Consider the following 21,140-nt stretch of genomic DNA (forward strand, 5'->3'; position numbering starts at 1 on the left):
TCATGGCAATGTCACTGAGAACATCATAATGGATATATTTAGAAGTGTTTTAATATTTTGTAAATATATATGTCTTTGTGTTTGCCTGATTGCGTTGAGGAGTATTGTAAGATAAACTATTTGTGTTAAGGAATGAATGTTTGAGCATGTTTTCTGATCCAAGCAGTTGTCTTTCATGACATATTTCATTTTGTGGTAAATCAGTTGTATTTCTCATGGAATTGTGCAAATGTCTGACAATTAGTTGTAAAGAAATTAATCCAGATCTGAACTAGACTAACCAAGAGAGAAGAGCCTTCAGATCACAGTTGGTGGCTGAATCCAGCAAAAATCAATATGATTTTGTTTAATCATGATTAATGTTTTCACTTAGTGTAAGATTTTGCATGTAATTTTATTTTTAAGACACTTGGGATAATCTGGCAATCACTATTCATAAATCAGAGAGCTTGTTCAGATAAGGTTGTCATCTGATTTGCTTACCAGCAGGAGATTTGAGCAGTAGAGGCTCATGACTTGACATTGAATTCCATTTTCTCCCAGGATCTATCTAGCAGAAGTGAGGATTCACATCCTCTGGGATGTAGCACTGCTGAGTGTTGGAATTGTCTTCACTGTTGTTATTTTGATTGATACACAGACCTGGTCACTTATTTAGGGTGAATAGCACCATAAGAGAAAATATGCAGTGGCATCCATATAGATAAGGATGTCTGCTCAGGAAAGGACTGAAGACATTGCTGCCGAATACATTACTGAAAGTAAAAATAGATCAACTATATTAGGAATCTTTGATAATGTTTCTGCTCATTGTCTGGAAGAAAAATTATATGTAGTTTCAGCCCCGAAGAGCTGAGACTCCAGTACAGATAGACGATAGAGTGGAGTGGATGGGTAGAAAGAATGGGGAAGGAAAAAAAGTCACAAATTAGGCAGTTCAGTAGTACTGAGCTTGCTACTTCTATATATACCAGACTGGTGGTACAGTAATTTGCTGATTGCTTGTGGTTCTATTTACGTATACATGAGTATCTCTATTTATACACATGCAGACACATGATATTCATATATTGCACACATTAAAAGAACATGAAGTTTGAAAGTCAGCCTGAGGTCAAGCTAGCTGATATATTCTTTAGTTATGTGATTGTGGTACTTTTTTTTTATAGGGGTTCTTGAAGTCCTGTGATTCCATGTACGTTAAATAAGAATAATTCTAGGTGCAATTTGAGAATTTCATTATATTTGTTCCTTCTGGCCAGAATCACTTGAACCATGTTCTAAACCCATTGGGAAGAATAATTTGTCCCAATAATTGATAAAGCATGATACTTTGATGCTGGACTTCAAAATATTTTCAAAACTACCAAGTGGATCCAGATGTTGAGAATAACTTGGCAATCAAACATTGCAAGTGCTTGGCATAAATATATGTGTGTTTTCAGTGCATGTTTTGAATGAGCATTAAAATTGCGAAATCAAGCACTTGGAAGCTAGTAAATGGTAAAGTTAAGGTTACATGCAGACTTCATCATTTCAGATGTCCAGCATTCTGTGCAGGATACTGTAGAACCTAAATACTCCTAGTAACAGAGAAGTTCCCTGTCTTGAGTTTCCACATGGAACAGATCCAAAATGATGCCAGTTAGTGCCTTGTTCAGGTAACGTGAGTACCTAAACTTCAGCTGCAAGCAGATGCATGCCAGGTTCTATGTTGCTGAATGTCTCCTGTCAAGACACAGTAAAAGTTGGTTGCTAGTGAACATCCTAGCAAGACAGTTGTTGTGTGCAGGCAGACCTGCAGTAACCACAACAGATGTTCCCTACAATAAAAAACAGAACCTATCTGAGATTAGTCTTGGCAGTGGTGACTCCAAAAGTTAAATATTTTTTATTAGGGCAGCCATATGATGTTTGTTTTGATTAGAACATAATTTATCGTAAGTATTTGGGAGACAGCATGGAATGTCTTTCACTTGGATAAACGTGGGGTAGAGCCTTACAGAGTATAAAGGCGATGTTGGATTCTCCTCGTTTCTGGAAACAGTGAGGGATGGAGACATGGAAACAGTGATGGCAAGTGGAGATTATCCTCATGGCTTCTTTCACCCACCCTCCACAATCTTTGACCACAATGATCTAGTTCATCAAATGCACAGCAAGAGCACAGAAGCGTATTGCTGTGTCACTTTTGTCTTTTGGATGTGTTAATGAAATTCATAGCTGATTAAAGAAAATGGTTTATTTTTTTGGAGTGCTACAGTAGTGTAGAATTGTCATAATGGAACAGAATTGTCTGAAGACTTAATCTTTCAAGATTCATTCTTACTGAATTTATTTGCAACCATTTAGTAGAATTTTGTAGAGCAGGATTTTTCACAGACTTTTACAAGTGAAATAAATTAGTCTTATTCAAATTTTCCTCATTTTGCAGTCTTGCTGTCTACAGTGCAGATATATAAAAGTTTTTGGTACCATTGCATTTTGCAGTATATTATTTTATAATATTAATATTTCCAAATATAGTTTGTCATATACGATTTATCAGGTATTCGTATCACTATGCCTCCAAGAACATCCGAAGGCATTCTTGGTTGTCACGATACTTTTGAAGAAGGTGCATCCATGCTGTTGCTGCTTTGGGGCATGCTGACAGCACAGATACTGTCGGAGCCTGTTGAATCTACATTTCATTACCTTCTCTCTAGGCACATAAAGGCCAGCGTCCACTCTGGGAAAATAATTTTTCCAACCAAAGCCCCCAGGACTCAATTTGTCGCCCTCAATACAAGAGTACTGTGTAGCATCCCAGCAAGGCAGAAGAGTGGATTACAGGGACAGTAAAGGAAAAAGTTTCCTAGTACTTGGCATATGACAGTGTATAAATGCTACTTCACCTCTAATCATGCTTTATAGAAAGCTGTATGAAACCCCATAAGATTAAACTGCAGATAGGTCTTTGTATCCTGCTATATGGACTGATTTTATAGCTTTCTCTTCTGTTTTTATTTTGTTTTTGTTTTAATATCATATTAAGCATACAGCTGCTTCAGTTGTTTTAAGGTCTATATTGACGATTTGGACATATCATTATTAAGTTAGCGTTTAATGTTTCGGGAAGTCTGAAATCAAGGTCACTTTGATGATGTTCTAATCCCATTTCAATACATATCCTCACTTGAAAACATTTTAAAATACTTTTCATGTCAAAATCATTAAATGAAATCCAAATACATGTGGTTTGTGGAAGTCAATAAAGTTACTGGAGTTAACTTATGTACCTCTTAATAGATATACTAAATTGTGAAAAGAGACAAAGGTTTCAAGCTCTCCTTTTTTGCTTTGTCTTCTTGTTTGTTGTGAATGAACCCACAGTGGTTCTCAAGTGACCCAAATCTTACATAAGTAAGTCTGATCATTTTCTAGCACTTTGTAAATAAGCACTGAACTAGAATTATTTATGGGGGAGATGCTGCAAAAAATACTGCTTTGTCTTAGAATAAGGCAGGTCCTTAGTGAATGTCTTCAATGTCCATGCTGAGACCGATGTCTTTGGAGGTAACTGAAGTAATGTACCTATTAATATGTATGAAGGAAATACAGGTTTGGCAGAAAACAGACCAGGAAGATAAACCTTGTGCATTAACCAAGCAGTCCGCTTCAGCAGCTGTCTGCCCAGCAGTCCACTTCAGCAGAATAGTGAGAGGTTATTTAGGTCTTTCTGTAGCTTTGAGGATGGCTCTGACTCTACTAAGTCTCCAAAGGGATCAGCTGATGGACTACATCTATAAAAGCAATTTAAGTAGCTCTGTTCAAGTCTTTGTGCCAATTATGTTAATGAAGCTGCAAGGGGACTGCAAATTTGGAAGTCCCATAAAGTCCAGGACTGATCCAACAATGCAGAAGCTCCTTAACAAGACATTAAATCAGGCTCTTTAATCCCTCTAATTGCTGCTTTTCAGTATATGGGAATGTGAACCCTGCTGTGTTCTAAAAGCAGTAAAATATCTTCACTAGCTGATAATACCTAGTGAAAATAGACCTGTGAGATTGCAAATCTCTGCTAAATAAGGCTGCAGTTTTACTGCTGCTTGTCGGTGCAGCTTTGCTTTCATGTTGCAATTACCAGAAAAAAAAAAGGCAGCATTTGCTGCTGTAGCATTTGATACAGTTCTTGGATGCAGCTGGCCTTGGTGATGGACCACTTCTATCATCCATGCCTGTAAAGTTCCCTTCATAGGTGCTACTGAATATTGTCCCCAAGAGGAAAGGCATGAAGCCTAGTACTGCACAGAGGAAGTTACCTTCCTGAAAGAGTGGGGGTTTCAGTACTCTGATCCCTCTTAAGAAGCATTAAACCTTTCCTGCTCACAGAGTGAGACTCTTTTAAGAGTAAGGGGCTCTTACAAACCAATGGCTTGTTACTTTAGCTTAGATGCTTAAACTTAGAAAGCCTGAAGTAAAGCCTAAACTTAGAGAAAATTGAAAATGACATCTTCTCAAAAAACCATGCAATAATTAAAAATGCTATTCTTTTTAAAGCCATCAAGACCTGTTCCTTACCTGCTGGAAATCTCTGTGCTCTCTCTGAACTGCATGAGACTCTGCAGTTCAGACAGGTTGTGTGGGTTTTTTTTTTTTTTTTTTTTGCCAGCTAAGGAGCTAGCATTCATTCAGTATGTGATTTAAAGAAAATCTGTAATATTACTTCCTTCTAGCTACAGCTTTTATTCCAGTCTCACTTTCAGCTGCTGTGGGCATTTACAACCTGGAGTGTGACTTGTGTAGTGGTGTTGTATAGATACATTAATATGACCCAGACATATATCATCTCCCTTCTCTTTTGCCTTCTGTGGAAAAGAGAGCAAAACACACCCACATCTTGGAGTTACAGCCTCATCTTGTCTCTGATGACTCCCCCTTTAAGATGTCTGAATTTATGAAAAACATTGGTTTTTTTTTTTTTTTTTTTGTTTGTTTTGGAGGGAGATAAAATACACTCTTTTTCAATTCTTGATTAGCCGTGACCAATAGCTTTCTAAAACAGATTTGCAGAGTATCACCCTTAGGATTTATGTGAGAATTCCTGTACAGTATGATGGGGAACTTGGCTTGTGTTTCAAAGAAATAATCATGTAGTATCATATATGCTTTTCCTTAGTGTTCATCCTCACTACTAGAGAGAAGGAAATGTCCAGCCACTGAAAGATAGTGGAATGCAAATGAATCTGCACTGCTCTGTCCCATGTTAAGCAGAATCCCAATGACAGAATAGCTGGGTAGGTGAGCTCCATGTGGTATGTTATTCCTATATGTTGACTGTATGCATTATTCCTGCTGAATAAATATTTCCTTATGCTGTTTCATTAAATCCTTTATCTGAGTCTTTTGCTGGCTATATAGATATTTCTTATAGATGAACAGTCATAAACCAATATCCCACTCACCCACCCACAACTCCTTTCCTTTGGGCAATGTGCTATACTGCAGCAGGTATTTTGTTCTGGATATCTGCACAGAAATTTCTTAAATGTTTTTAATGTCAGTTTATCTTAAGTGTAACTTATTACAAAGAGTTGTCTCTGACAGGTACTTTAGAAATATTTTTTAAAACTTCCATTTTTCTTTTTCTTTTTTTTCTCCCTTTGGTAAGCTTAGATTAAAATAACTAGCATGAAGAATTTCAGAAGCTGTTTAAAGAAAACCATATTTGTATATTAGTTTCAAAAGAAAAACTCAACAAAATATGTATTGTGAAGTGCTGTTTTATTATGCATTATCAACAGTTGCTGTTTCATGCAAGCTACAATAATGTTAAGGGAGCAAATAATACAGTGCTAAATCTGTAAAAGTTTTTACAGGTTTAAATACTAAACTGGGGTGCTGCTTCACTTTAAATGATTTTGAATTAGTTATTAAAGAATCACTGATCTTAGTTGTCCAGTTTGCCCAAGTCTTGGGTATTGTTCTAGTTGATTAGGACATTTTCAATGCTCAATGCTGTTTGCTTTAAAATGTACACACTTTCCCCTGCCACCCTCTCCTGTCATGCAATAGAATGCCATGCTAATTCTAGGAATACAGCAAAACAGAACTACTTGCCAACCAGTTCTGGATACTATTCAATAACTAGTGCATTTCAAGCTACCTACTGGATGATATTGCAAAAAAAAATCCTCTAATATAAGCTAACAACACAAATGTACATAAAATGTCATGGAGCAACAGCTCATTGAGTTACAATAATAATAATAAATGAAAAAAATAGATGTGGAAATATTTTTCATCATTTTGTGCACACCAGGTGCTTCACCTCTTGTTACAAATGATAAAGGATAAAATTGAATTATTGTGTTTCGGCAGACATTCTTATTGTTTCTTGCAGTATAGAAATACAAGTTGTTGACAACAGAAAGACAAGCTGTTTTCATAACACTGAAAAAATACTGCTCATTTTTGCCTCTTCCTTCCTGTAAATGTAAACTAAGTAAAGTCTGAATGAGTAATTGATGGTATATAATTCACATCTTCATATACAATCTGTGGATATTAAGCTCTTTAAGGAGTACTATAAAATAACTGGACTGAATAAACGCTAAACCATTAGTGCAGACATAAATAACATTTTACCACTTGTGACAAATGTAGCTTATCATTTATCAACTTTATTCATTTTCATCATAGAATCTATTCCTTTTAATTTGTTCTTCTATAGTGAGCTGTTCAGACTTAACTTTCCCTCTTTGGGATGATGGAACAGCTGAATGTCTTGAGCTCAGTAAATCTGAACTTGTGCTTATGCCATTCTCTGACACTTTGATTATTTCATCTTCTTGGCAGTCATTAATATCATTCAGTTCCAGATCATAATTCCCATGTTCTTTTGAATATGGGCTGGAAGAATTTTTAGTTATGTCTACAGCATCTAACAGACCATCGTTTGAAGCTAGGCTGTCTTTATGAAGAAAATAAGATGTTTTCATGGTGTCAGATAAAGTAATATTTACGTTTTGGTCATGCTCTGATTCTTCCCCAGTGCATACCAACTCTGCATCATTAGGGAATGTTGTATTAGTGGCCTCCCTTAAAATTAATGTGGTATGAGCACAGGACTTCTGACAAATGGCATCTTTATTGAATTGAACAAGACTATTACAGGTAACAGCATCCTTATCTTTGCAGTTCTGTTCAACCAATGAAACAGTTACACAGTCACTAGAATAGCTCTCTTGGGATTCAGGTATCTCAAGTATTGCTTCATTTCCAGACTGATCTTCCAGCTTTTCAAATGCATGCTGAAATGCTGTGAAAATTTTGTGGCTTAATTTTGTCACTGGGTTAGACGTAGCTGAGAGAGAGGTTTCCTGGCTACAAATGTTCACGTGTGAAAAAATGGTGTTGTTGTTATTGTTAGTGTTATTCGAGCCGAACTGTTCATTCTTTTGTACTGTTTCATCATCAATGTTAGTAACCTGTACAACTTCTACATCATAAGTTTCATTATTTTTTTTCTCTTGCCCCTTCTCAGCGATGTGCACACATTCATTACTATCCTTAACACTTTCCTCCCTAGCCTGTGATCCTCCTGTTTTCTTTGGCTTATCTTGCACATTCTCAGTTTCCTCATCTTTTCCTTTATTGACTATTTCATTTGTCTTTCCTTCACACACACTTGTAGCTCCTTTTGCAGATACAGAGCTAAAAGATGAGCATTGATTTTGTTGTGCATCCACAATGTCATTTTTCTTTTGCTCTTTCAGATCACTATGAATGTTTTCTTTCTGGAGTTCCTTTCTATTGCCCAGAGGTTTATTTGCATGTAAGCTAAAATCATCTTGAGCAAAACCTTCTGGGGGCCACTTCGGCTTATTCACTTTAGCTATTTCTTCAATAGAAAATATTTTCTTAGGTGTTGTATCATCTGTTGAGGGAGGCCACATAATTTTTAATTTACCCCTTTCTGTGGATTTTTTCAAATGATCGTCCAAAATCTCAGGGTGGTTACATTCAGTACCTGAGTGAAAGTCTTGATCAATTTCTGTAATTATTTTAGGTTCAACAAGTGTACCATTAATGGAACTTATTTCTTCAGTGTGAATATTGCCAGCTGAGCTACCTTGATATTTAGAATTCCATAATTCTTTATGTTGCTTGTGTCCAAAACCTTCATCATAATTTCCTTTAGACTTGAAAAGTTGCTTAAAATGAGGTTTACAGTATATTTTTCCATGGAGAGATGCATAATTTCCTAAGCTGTCAAATAGAAAAGAGAATCTATTACGCTTAAATCTGTTGTGAATTTGACACTTTGTATTTCAAATATCCCATGCAACAGTATTTATAAAGAAATAAGGAATAAAAAGAGTGAATTCAAGATACCACACAAGTCTAAACAGGAATAAAAAATAAGTATTTACAAACTGCAATTTACAAATTGCAATACAGTTTCAAAAGTATGCAGTTCCTTTAAGGAGAAGTCATGCTTTTTAAGGGAGAACATAAACCATTTATATTCGGATGCAGATTTTTTATGATTGAACATGCAGTTAGTTCTTACCTTAATTTGCTGCCACAGTGGTGACATCGGAAACATGATTTATGGAAATGCTGCTTGTCCGCGATTAGGCATTCCATTGGATAGACTCTCTGTTGACAAAGTGTGCATATTTCCTGTTCCTGAAGCTGCAGTTTCTAGAATCAAACATTATATGATAGATATTAAAAATCTGTAGCCCAAAACTATGTTTTAATTTTATTAGTCCATGTTAAATATGTTTTACTACACTCAGAGTTGTAGTTGTCTTCTGTTTACTTGTCTCCTGATGGCTATTAATTTTAGGGTTCCATTTCTTTAACTAACAGTAATTCTTTGAAGATGAAAAAATCCACTTCATTCTCTCATGCACAGTATTTCCTATTTAATCTTAATAAATATTTATTTTGTGAATTTAGATAATAAAATGTTTATTAATATGACTGCAACTGATCTAGTATATATATGACATAAATCTACAGTATGATTTTGAGGTAGAGGGGAAAGATACTTGAAATTGTGATGGAGAAATTCTGTTTAATCATGCCAAAAGCACATTGAAGGAGCTCCACTTGTGTGGCAGTGTGCAGACTGCACATTCTTATCATCTAGATATACTATGGATATGATTATTTGTGATTTTTGAGTTTTTTGATCTTAATTTTAAGACCTGATTGTTTCATTAATTTTTAAGACTGAGTTAGCTACAGTCATGATATTAGCTAACTATAAAAAACCCTTTCTTTTATGAAGCGTAATTACATATAAAGGAAGCTAATCTTCTCTAAACTGCAAAGCCCACATAGAAGGTTTATTTTATACCAGTGAGAGGCTGAAGAAAGAAGGAGATAATGGACAATCATGTGGGCTTGATTTATGAATTGCTATGAAAACTGTACTAGCAGGCAGATACAAAGAATGGACCAAATTACTGTTGAAATAGATATATCTTCAATGACACCAGCAGAGAAATGCCTCTTGACATTTGTAAAAAATTTGGCCCATTACTACATTGTATCTGTTTTCATTTGACTGCTGGTATTGATTTTATAGTAATTCATAAGACAGAAAAATTGTGTCGATTTTAATTAGAGCTGTAGTTACAACATATCTGTAACGAGTTGTGAAAAATATTAACAGAAATGAAGGATTTTCAGAATAGTCTAGAACTTCTAAAAAGAATAACTACCATGAAAAAAAAAGAAATTCTTGGTCATTAAATAGAATTTTTGAAATTTAACTTTAGTTTCAAAGTTGAAAGACAAACTGGGATTGAGTGGATTTTATATTTTAACCAACATTTCTGCATGTCTCCTGGTAGTCTAAATGCAGCTTTTGTCCTTTTTTAGATTGGTTGTGTCAGTCAATCATAAGGATCAACTTAAATTAGTATTCTTAAGTATTCTGAGTGTAAAGAGGGAGAAAAGAATCAAGCTTTGTGACAGTATAGAAAGACAGAAGGTAATTGGGAAGGCAAAAAACAAGGCAGGTATCTCCTGGAATACTGTCGCACTGCAGCTGGCGAGGGGGTTATGAGCATTCTGCCTTGAAAGGTGGCTGTCAGTAGAAAGAGGGAGTCTTTTTTGTCCCAAAGGAGCTTCCAGGGCTGAATAGCTGATCCAAATGCCCATCATCATGAAAACTAATCATGTGAACAGTCTGGAAAAATAATTTGGGATGAGGCTGGTGGGCAATATTCCCAGGTAGAAAGGTTGAAAGTGGCTGCAGAGGCTTGATTCTCCTGGAAACTGGGTATTCCTACTGACTTAAAAGATTTTAACATGAACTAGATGTGCAAAAGGACGGTAATAAAGCTTATCAAGTAACAGCAAGTATAGTACTTTCTAATTTTCATAGGTTCTAGTAATCTAAATACTATTTTAATGTTTTTTTCATGTAATGCATGTACTATGAGGAAAGATTGTACCTTCTGTTATCATATGCTTCAATATGAAAAAGTAGACAGCTTCAGGGTGTTTTTTTGAGGGAAATCAGTTACTGTGGCTCAGCTCCTTAATGATGTGAGACCTGTACTCAAGCATCAGATAATATGCTTGCTGCCTTAATTCAGACTAGGGTTGTATCAATAGATAAAATCATGCAACAGGAAGTATTGAAGTTTTTTTTTTTTTTTTTTTTTTTAAATGCATGGTGCTTTGTAAACCATGTCAGTAATTTTACTAAAATACTAAGTCAATCTAAATATAATTCATTCTGTTATCATTCACATCTTGTGCTTTCATGAGATAAAAACAAGTCTGTATAAAAATAAACATTATAGCTATGTTATACAGGCAGTACCATCTCAAGAGTAAAATGCATTATTGCAAGCATTACAAATCAGATGTATACTGTGCACACTTTCTAACATGTTAGTATTTCTTAAATATGATAGTAATGATTTTATGCAATCTTTTGTCGTACCAGTTCAATTGCAGTATTTACCTTAGCAAAAAAAGGCCTCAAAACTCAACATTTGTTGTCAGTATTTGTTAGGCACACATTCAGCACATCACTCAAAGGAGATGCCCTTGGAAAGGGAAGATGGGAAAAGATTGCTGAGACAAGAGGAGAGACAGAGAGCAAAAGTTAAGAAAAGTTTGTTAGTTTTGTTTGTTATTTCATCCTTTGATTTAACATATTTTTCCTCACTTCACAGCATGCTAATGATGAATGATAATGTCTAAAATTGTTTTAGTTTTTCACACTTTGCATGCTTATTTACCACTGAAATACTCTGCTTCCTCATGGAAGCTGCTTCTCATTTCTGTTTCAGAAGTATCTGAGACAGTGTAACCTAGACTTTGAAAAACTTGTTCACTCTCTTGCCACGTCTTCTGAAAATTTTTCAGTAGCTCTTCTGGTGATTGAGTAGTAGAAATATCCAGAATATGTCCAGAGATAACATCTTCATATGTTGGGGGGGCATGCTTGAAGCTGAATCCTGACTGCGTACTGTTAGCATTTTGTGAGGCTGAAGTAGCAGTTCTTGATTCAACTACTGTGTTTCTTAATGTATCCCTATCAGAAGAACACTTGTTATGGGACTTAGTTTCCAAACATACTGCAGGTTGAAATGATTGTTCTTTATCTTTACATTGCCCTGTTTTATAAGATATATCTTGCTTTGTTTCTCTTAGCTGCCAGCAAGAAGAGTTTTGGAAACTAGCTTTCTGCCTTTGACTGTCCATACAGAACTCATCTCGGTTAAATATGTGGGTTCTGTCCTTTATTTTGCTATCTGCTTCACCACTTCTGAAATCTCTTTCCATTGACTTGACTTTGTCCTCAAATTTTCCTAAAAAATTACCCTTTTCATATGCACCTTCGTTACTTAACCTCTCAACTACTGTAGTTGGTTCATGTTGTGTGTATGTTACTGTCTCTGATGCTTCAAACCTATGAATAAGCCCTGGCCGATGAATCCCAGGACTCTCAAATTTTTGTGTCACTGAGATGGAATCTGAACTTTCACTCTGAGACTGTAAGTGTTCTGGAATGTTTAATTGCTCTTGGCACAAGTATTGGTTTTTCTCTGCATGTAGTCTTTTTTCTTGTGTTTCTTGTGTATTTTTTACTGTACCAGCAGTTACTTGAGATTCATATACAGGTGACTTTACAGAGGATAAAGGTTTCCTAGCGTGCATTTCAATCTTAATTTGTCGGCGAAGTGTTGCAGGAGATTTAACGATTTCTGATCTTTTTTCTATAATCGGAAGTGGATTTACAGCTCGATGCTGTGTTGCGCCTTGTGATAGTTTTGCTGTGGTGTCTTTCAGCTTAGCCAGTTGCTCAGCTTGGCTTCTTGAAGGAGAGGGAGAAGACTGTGGATGTTGGATTTCAGCTTTTGATGTTGCAGATCTGGGATGTGGGAGAGGAAACGAAGTCCCTTCTCTTTGAGTAGGGGAAGAGGGTGTCCCCCTTAGAGGAGAGTCTGTCCTTCTAGATTCAATTGTTATGTAAGTAGGAGATGGGGATCTCATTCTTAGTGCTGGAGAAGGCCTGGATTCTGTCTGGCCAAGTCCATTGCACTGCTGTTGAGCTTCCTGATGCACTGCTTCTGCTTTAATAGAGCCTGTGGTTTTAGGCAGGTCTTTTTTATTGGAGCCAATAGTAATGCCTGATATTTTCTGGGAAGGACCTAGATAAGTAGTGCTATTATTTCTGGATTTGACTGTTCTTGAAGAGACAGCAGTTTGGATTGAATCTTCATATGAGGCAAGCATTTGGCTTGCTTGATGTTTAATATCAGATAGTTCTTCTTTCACTTTTTCAAAATTATTTTCTGTTATAGTATGAGCTACATTTTTCTTTCTTTCTTGATCTATTAGCCAAACAGGGATAATATTTAAAAATGTCTTAAATGTTTTTAGATCAATTCTATTTGGCTCATCTTCAAACTGTTTCACCCTACCCAAAACTTCCTGCAGTTCCTCTTTTTTTCTCAAAATATCTACTATGTCTACTGCACATTTTTCCTCAGGATACAGTGGTGAGGAAGAACATGAAGAATTTTTATGTGTATTTTCTTGTTTGGGTTCTTTTTTCTTTAGGAGTCTTTCTTTTACTTGTATGCCTTTGTGTTTGACACAGGCATTTTCATGCAGCCTGTTATATTCCTGGGACTCGCTTGTTTTTTGGACTCTACTCTCAGAAACGCACACGTTCTTTTGTTGGGTAATTTGGGTCTGTGAGTCATGCAGCCTGTCACTTATTTTTCCCTTGACTGCTTTCATTGCTGGTTTAATCTTAGGCTGCTCCTGTTTTTTCTGAATTGTTGCCATGTCTTTCTCTGGATTAATTGCTACATGGGCCTCATTTATCTCTTTCTTCAGCAAGATTTTCTCATGTCTGGATTCACCTTTTCTTGTTTCCTTTTCATTAACTAATTTTTGTTTCATTTGGTTGAATTCCTGTTTCTGAGATTCATGCCTGCTTTGTGTAAATTTTGAATGTGTTTTTTCAGCTAATACATTCCCATTAATGTGCTCTTGGTGATACTGCTTTGCAGTTTTTTCTTTTTTCTTGATGGTAAGGCTTATGTCTTCACTCTGCTTCTTCTGATTGCATTGCATGAAAATATTTTGAACATCAATTCCCTGCTGGTTTTGCTGCATTTCATAATCTTCATGAGTCTCTTGCAAGCTCTGCTCTCCAATGGGAAGCTTAATAGTTTTAACTTTGAATGTTGGTGGACTGATTATATTTTGAGACTTGGTCAATTGCTCCACATTCTTCAGCTGCTCATGCTTAAGTAATGTCTGATCTGGATGTGCTTTTTCTGTCTGACATATGTTATCTTTTGCACCAGGTAGTGCTTTTTTACTACTGTGATCTTCCTCTGAGCCTTCTAAAACTTTCTGAAGCTGCTTGGTGGCCGATGATGCAGATAGATAAAAATCGCCTCTGAAGCCTCTTGCTTGTAAATTGACATGAATATCAGAATCAGAAGTTGTACTTTTCTCTGGCATCCCTGGGGCTGCTGCTCCTTGTGCAGGACCTTGATCTTGCTTGTTTGATTTCTGTAATAACGTTTCATCTGGACTTCCCTGAATATTATTGTTTGTTCTAGCTGAGTCAAAGCAATAATTTTTGACTTCTGTTTTCTCTGTCTCTTCCTTTTGTTGTCTGTATTTTTCTTCAGCTATCATTAAAGGAGTTACAAATTTTCGAATATGAGGCTTGGGTTTTATTTGTGTTTCATTCTCTGAAGGAACAGAAGGAGATTTCATTACTGGAAAAATCTCCTTTTTCTGGACTGATAGAATCTCTTCCTGAGCCTTGGGTGAATAATTAGCCATTTCTGTTGCAGAGGACAGTAGTCTTCCCTCCTCTGCTCTTGTGTGACTGCTCACTTGTTTCTGTTCGTGACTAACCATGTTCATCAGAGTTTCAGACTTGCTACTTTCTGCTAATATTTTGGTGATATCCGTCTCTGTGCGCGTCTGAAGCACTGTTGGTTCAAATTTAGGAGGCATTTTGGACTTGAGACCTTCCATGCCCCTTGCGGGCTCTCTTTTGGTGAGGTTTTGTGATGAGGCTACGGCAGTAGATTTACCTGTCACTTGAGTTCTGGCGTGAGTTTGCTCTGGATGAGGCAGTGACTCCTCTGGGTATTTAGGAACATGATTTTTCTTTTGCCTTGGTTGCGTTGTAGGAAGAATCAGAAGATGGTGGGGAGGTGGTGGTAGAGGGAGACCAGATAGGAACTCACTTTCAGATTTGTCATCTATTGTTGGTGGTGGTGGAGGAGGAAAATGATCAAACTCAGCTTTGATCCTTTCTCTAGGTGATGGTGGCGGAAGAAACATCTGTTTATCAGACATCGGAGGAGGAGGAGGTGGTGGAGGAGGTAGAGGAAATTCTCCTTCAGAAGATGTAACTGAAGGTGGTGGTGATGGGGGAAGGGATGGTGGAGGTGGGAATAGGGAATCCATTTCTGTTGTCTCTTTCTGCATTACATTTTTGGCTTGATTCAGAGGAGTTTTTGCTGGAAATCGAGCATTTGATTTAGTAGCTTCCATTTTAATCTTTCCAGTAAACTGGCCTACTGATTTCTTATTTTCCTGATAATTACCAATCATTTTCCTGCTCTCAGTTTCTTTAAAATTACTGTGTGTTTCCTGTGTGACTTTGTCTTGGGCACTCTGTCCTGCTGTCACAGTTGCTACATCTTGCACCTGGTCAGAGTTTGTTTCTTTTCTGTCAAAAGTCTCTCTATGATGCTGAGATTGCTCTGTTTCTCTCTTTGCCACATGCTTTTGAAAGTGGTCACACACTTCAGAAATTGTACTAGGTGCCATTTTGTTTCTTTCAGAAAGTTCATTATTTTTGTGTTCATTGTAAAAATTCTGTTTCTTCTCTGTTTTTCCTATGGCCTGCATGCTGTTGGACATCCTATCTTTCTTCAGAGCTTTGTATGTTTCTGATTTCTCTGCTCTTACATTTCTTCTAACTTTTTCACAGAAGGTAGACTGATTTTTCATGTGTTGTTCAGTAAGAGATTTTGTGTCCTCTTCTCCATTGTGCTGAAGTTTCTCTCTTGACTCTTCCATTTTCTCAGTGCCCATTTGTTGCGAACTAGGTAAATTCATCTGTTTAATATGATGAATATCAAGAGACGCAGTACTCTGATTTTGCGCTAAATGTGTCTTTTCAGTAACCTTTGCAGCTTCTTTCAGAAAAGTCTCATTTTTAGCCTGCACTTCCTGGTAACGTTCATGATGAGATTTAACAGACTTCGCTTCATTTTGAGTTATGTTACCATGTGCTAATTGCTGAGGTGGTTTTAAAGCTGGTTTGGCAGTTCTTTTTGTATCTCTGCGCCCTTCTGCAGATTGTACCATTTTCTTCTCTGCACAGATTTCTAGCTCGTTGTGCTCAGCAATCTGAGTATCTCTGCTGAGTATGTCTCCTCTCTCTGCGCTCTTGAAAGATAGCTGAGCTTCTTTTAAAGACCTTAATGTTGAATCAAGGTCCCCTCGAACAACATCTGTTTTCAGAACTTCGATTTTTGCGTTTATTGCCTTTTCAAGGGACTCAATAGCCCTTTTAATATCTCCAGGTATGACCTCGGGCTTTTCCGCTTCTTTCAGTTGAAAAGCAGCTTCTTCAAGTGACTTCAATATTGCCAGGATATCAGCTTTTATAATTTCTTCCTTTTCTCTAACTGTTGTTTGACTTATGGCCTGGCTGAGGGAATGTAAAGCTGCCTTCAAATCACCTTTTATAATTTCTTCTTTCTGTATATGACTAGATATATCCTGTGGCTCTGCTGTGAAACTTTTAACTGCATTACACACATCTCCAGGGATGATGTCAGCTTCAGCAACTGTACGTTGAATGGGGAACCTGTGTTTCTTCAGCAACAGCTTTGTGCCTTCTACATCACCGGCAATTATTTCCTCATCTTCCTCTTGTTTCTCATTTGTTGATGTTTCATCTGACCCTGTTTGGAACAGTTTCAGATAGTCCAACGCTCCAGCTTCTATGCAGGTTGTGAAAAACTGAACATTGCCTCTCTCATTTTCTTCTATTTTAGCCCGTTCTGATATTTCATTATTTGCTATAGAAGACAGGAGGCGGTGAATGGTACGTTTCACATCACCACCTATCACTTCATCGCGTTGGATTTTATGTCCATCCTTTTTGTGAAGGAGAGAATATATTGTCATGTTAACATCCCCCCTCTCATTTTCCTGAATTAAGATTCCTTGTTTTATGGAGCTATCCTTACTAAATAGCTTTTTAATAGCCTGCTGTATATCACCTCTCACGATCTCTTCTTTTTCAACATGATCATCTATTGATCTGTTCAGTAACTGAGCTTTGGTCAAATTAACATTGCCTTTTTCATCATCATTTACTACAATCTCTTTTTTGGTCGTGCTTTTTCTGGACAGCAAGTTCATCATTATGTTGCCTAGATCCCCTTTAATAATCTCTTCTTTTTGTATTTCGGGTGCCTTTTGATTCATTAGTTTGTATTTTGCCATTCTGACATCTCCGATTTCATCTGACTCAATGATAATTCCATGAGACTCCACAACTTTTTGAGAGTAAAGTTCTTTTAGAGTTTCTTTGATACTTTTGCCTATAATTTCTTGCTTTTCAACCTTACTTTCATTAAATTCGTGGAAGGGTGTTGTTTCAAAGAGCCATGTTGTTGTTTTTACATCCACCTGTGGAATGTCTTCCTTAGCTGTTCTTACTTCACTTTCATCAGTTTCTTTAATGGAATCCAGTGGCTGGTTTTCAAAAACCCACACTGCATGCTGAACGTCACCTTCTTGCACTTCTTCTTTTGTGACTGTTCGAACATCTTTATATTCTGACCCCTCTGCTCTAATCTCATCTAGAGTGTGTGTCTCAAATAGCCAGGTGGCAGTTTTGACATTGCCTTGTTGGACTTCGCTGACACTCACAGTTCTTACATATGTGCCCTTATTTAGCAGTTCAGACTCAAATAATCGTTTGTTGGCCTTCACATCAGCCCCTATAACACTGCAGATGGTTGGCACGGTTATTTTTTCATCTTCTGAAATTTTATCCAATGGTTGAGTCTCAAATCTGTACCTGACAGAGCTCACATCTCCTTTCTGAATATCTTCCTGGGTGACAGCTCGAATAATGTATACATTATCTGATTCATTAATAGAATCTAAAGGTTTTGTTTCAAACAACCACCTTGTCCCACATACATCTCCATGAATCACTTCCTCCTTTTTAACTGTTGTTACTTCGTGATAATTCCCTTCTTTGTCCTGAATTGCATAGAGTGATTGATTTTCAAACATCATTCTATAGTTTTTAACATTTCCCTTTGTTATTTCCTCCTCACTAATGGTTTTCTTGGTGCTGGTGTTTTCAGATTCATCTCTAATTTGGTCCAAAGAGAAAGTCTCAAAAATAAAACAACTTTTTCTCACATTTCCCCCCTTTATATCTGCTACAGTTTTGACTGAGGCACTGTCTTCCTGATTTGCTTTTATATCATCAATGGAGTGGTTTTCAAAAAGCCATCGGCAATGTAAAACATTTCCTTTCTGTATTTCCTGCTTTTGAATAGCTTTAATTTTTTCCAGAGCTTCCTCTGAACTGAAATTGATGGAGTCTAATGAGTGGCTTTCAAATTTTTGCTTCATAGTTGAAACATCCCCAGGCTGAATATCAATTTCCATTACTCTTTTTAATTCCTTGCCTTCTTCTCCTTGTATATTTTCTAGGTTTTCTGTTTCAAAAAGGCAACATGCTGTACGGACATCACTTCCCTGAATATCCTCCCGATTCACAGTGTGTAATTTTTTTGTTGTTTCTGTACCATCTTTTATTGCATCCAGTGACTGTGTTTCAAAGAGCTGAGTACAGGCTTTGACATCTCCTTTATGTATTTCTTCACTGTCAGTCACCACCTCAACTTTGTCATACAGTGATTCCATTGGCTGCGTTTCAAAAAGCCATCTACATGTTTTTACGTCTCCTTTAACAATGTCTGTCCTCTGTTCTGCTTTAATTTCTTCTTCTTCTCCCACATTACCAAAATGCTTAATTGCATCAAGAGGCTGAGTTTCAAACAACCATTTAGCTGTTTTCACATCACCAGAAATTACTTCTTGTGAAGATATTCCCTTAATAATTTGGATTTTTTTGTCACTTTCATCAAACTGGTCAAGAGACCTTGTTTCAAATAGCCACCTGCAGCTCCTTACGTCACCTCTTAAAATTTCTTCTTGCCTGATTGTTCTAACTTCGTGATATTTACCGTGACTATCTTGAATTGCATATAGAGGAGTTGTTTCAAAAAGAGCTTTGTTCAGCTCTACAGCTCCTCGTACTACACCCTCCACGTAAATTTTTTGTGATTCATCATATTTCTTTAAATTGCTTGATTCAAATATTTTTTTGTAGCTGTTCACGTCACCTCTGTCAATTTCTTCAAGCTTTACAGTTCTGACAAATTCCTTCCTTTCTTCTCTGATCTGTTCAAGAGGTTTAGTCTCAAAAACCCATTTCTGATGCGTTACATTGCCTTTTTCTTCATCAGTAGCAACCACCTTTTGAAGCCTACCAACATCTAGGCTGTCCTTTAATGCATCCATTGGTAAAGTTTCAAATAAATGTTTAGTACCAGATACATCACCTCCTATTATTTCTTCAGGAAGGGGACGAGATGTGTCATCATTCTCTTTTAGAGCATCAAGGGGCTGAGTTTCAAAAATCCAGCACTTTCTAGAAACATCAGTGCCTAGAATAGTTTCCTTCTGAATGATTGTTTCCTCTGAATCCTCTTTGATAGTATCCAAAGGCTGTGTTTCAAAAAGCCATTTTGCCTTGTGCACACCACCTTTGACGTTTTCCTCCATGGAGATTCCACGTAAAACTTTAATTTCCACTGAGTCTTTATTAATCATGTCTAAGGGCTGTGTTTCAAACATCCAGCGTGCTGTTCTAACATCTCCCTTTTCAATGTCTTCTCGGTGGACAGTTTTAATCTCCAGTATTTGACCTAGGTTGTCTCTGATAACATATAATGGCCGAGTTTCAAAATGCTTTATGCTTCTCTTCACATTTCCTTTAATCTCTTTAAGCTCAGACCTCAGCTGCAGCAAATTAACTTCATCCTCTGAGTATAACTGCCCAAGTTTATCCAGATTCTGTGTTTCAAACATGTATTTTACAGTTTTTACATCACCACCAGGAATTTCTCTAACACAAGTCTCATCTGGTGTCTGTTCTTCATCATGATAAATTTTATTCATGGAGTCCAGTGGCTGGGTTTCAAACATCCATGTGGCTGTGCGGACATCTCCTCTAGCTAATTCTGGGATCTTGTCTGTAGTTTCTGCAGATTCTGAAGAATGTGCACCCAGTGCATCGATAGGCTGAGTCTCAAACATCCAGGTTGTGTATTTAACATCTCCACCTACAATCATTTCTTGCTCTGCGATGCTTTTAACTTTGTCTGGGTCTGGAGAGTCATCTTTAATTGAATCTAGAGGTTGGTTCTCAAAGATCCATCTCATAGACTGGACCTCACCTTTTAGGATTTCATCCCATTCTAAATATTCTTTTTCTGAGCTTGTAAACTTTTGAGGGATAATAGTGTTTTCAAAAACATATCTAGCCTGCTGTACATCTCCTGACGTTATATTCCTTGCTTCAGATTCACTAGATAAAATATCAGAAATCTCATTTAAATAATCTTTTTCTAAGCTTTTCCTTAATTCTGGGTGAATATGTTTATATAAACGTTTCAATTCGTATACATTTCTTTGTTTTGAGTACAAATCTTTGGGGATAGTGGACTTTGTTGGAGAGGTGGATTGTTCAGGGGACTGGGAAATCTCTGTCGTTTCCAATGGAGCTGGTGTGGCAGTAGTGGGGAAATTTTCTGTGTTTCCGTACGTAGGGGACCTGGTGTAAGGCATCGCAGAGGCAGCAGTTCCGTGCTGCCTTTTCCTTGCTGTAGAAGTTCCATGTAGTCTGCTTGCTGAAGTCGTAGTAGCAGAGGAACAACTAACTCCTGATGGCCATGTAGCTTCCTGGTACCCATTTGCAATCTTTAGGGAACAAAAATGTTTTTTTTTTTTTTTTTTTAAGAATATATATAATATATGAAGCAATTCCTATGATCAGAAGCCTTGCCTTTATTCTTCATAAAAGCCTAGCTCTGCAAGGATCTGAGCAACAGGATTGTAGGACCTGGAAAGAAACAGTCTGGCAGCAGTTGCTCAGAATCACATAAAAGCAGCCCTTAGAACTAAGACACGTGCTGTTGCACCCTAGAAGCTGTGTGACAAGAAGCGTGTACTTCATGTGCAAAATGAAAAATGACAATTTACCAGTTTGGGGGATTTTGCTGTAACTAATGCAGACTTTGCATTATAAGCAAAAAAATTATGCTGTGATTAACACACATTTTCATTTCTTACATAACAGATGCTTTCTGTGCATCTGAGAATTATGGTGACAAACGATACAGATTTACAGATGTAAAATAGGGAGAGAGGAGACTACATTCAGCAGAGGAAAACAGGAAAACTAAAAGTTTTATAAGTTCTACTTTTAATTGTGTTTGTCCCAAAGTATAAATACTTCCCAAATGACC

At 36.9% G+C, this 21,140-nt stretch overlaps 1 protein-coding gene across 1 annotated transcript in view; it reads right to left on the reverse strand.

Annotated features, from left to right (window-relative positions):
* Positions 1-8,563: 8,563 nt before the first annotated feature.
* The window catches only part of XIRP2 (xin actin binding repeat containing 2), a 46,170-nt gene continuing 33,593 nt past the window's right edge, over positions 8,564-21,140 (reverse strand). The window contains exons 7-9 of the mRNA XM_026036322.1: positions 15,478-20,592; positions 11,259-15,291; positions 8,564-8,691 (exon numbers count right to left, since the gene is read on the reverse strand). Coding sequence (XP_025892107.1) covers positions 8,597-8,691; positions 11,259-15,291; positions 15,478-20,592 — 9,243 coding nt within the window. The 3' untranslated portion in view covers positions 8,564-8,596. The remainder of the gene's footprint in view (positions 8,692-11,258; positions 15,292-15,477; positions 20,593-21,140) is intronic.

The sequence above is a fragment of the Nothoprocta perdicaria genome, unplaced genomic scaffold (genome assembly GCF_003342845.1).
Source record: "Nothoprocta perdicaria isolate Ctin4 unplaced genomic scaffold, notPer1 scaffold_0, whole genome shotgun sequence".
Classification (NCBI taxonomy): Eukaryota; Metazoa; Chordata; class Aves; order Tinamiformes; family Tinamidae; genus Nothoprocta; species Nothoprocta perdicaria.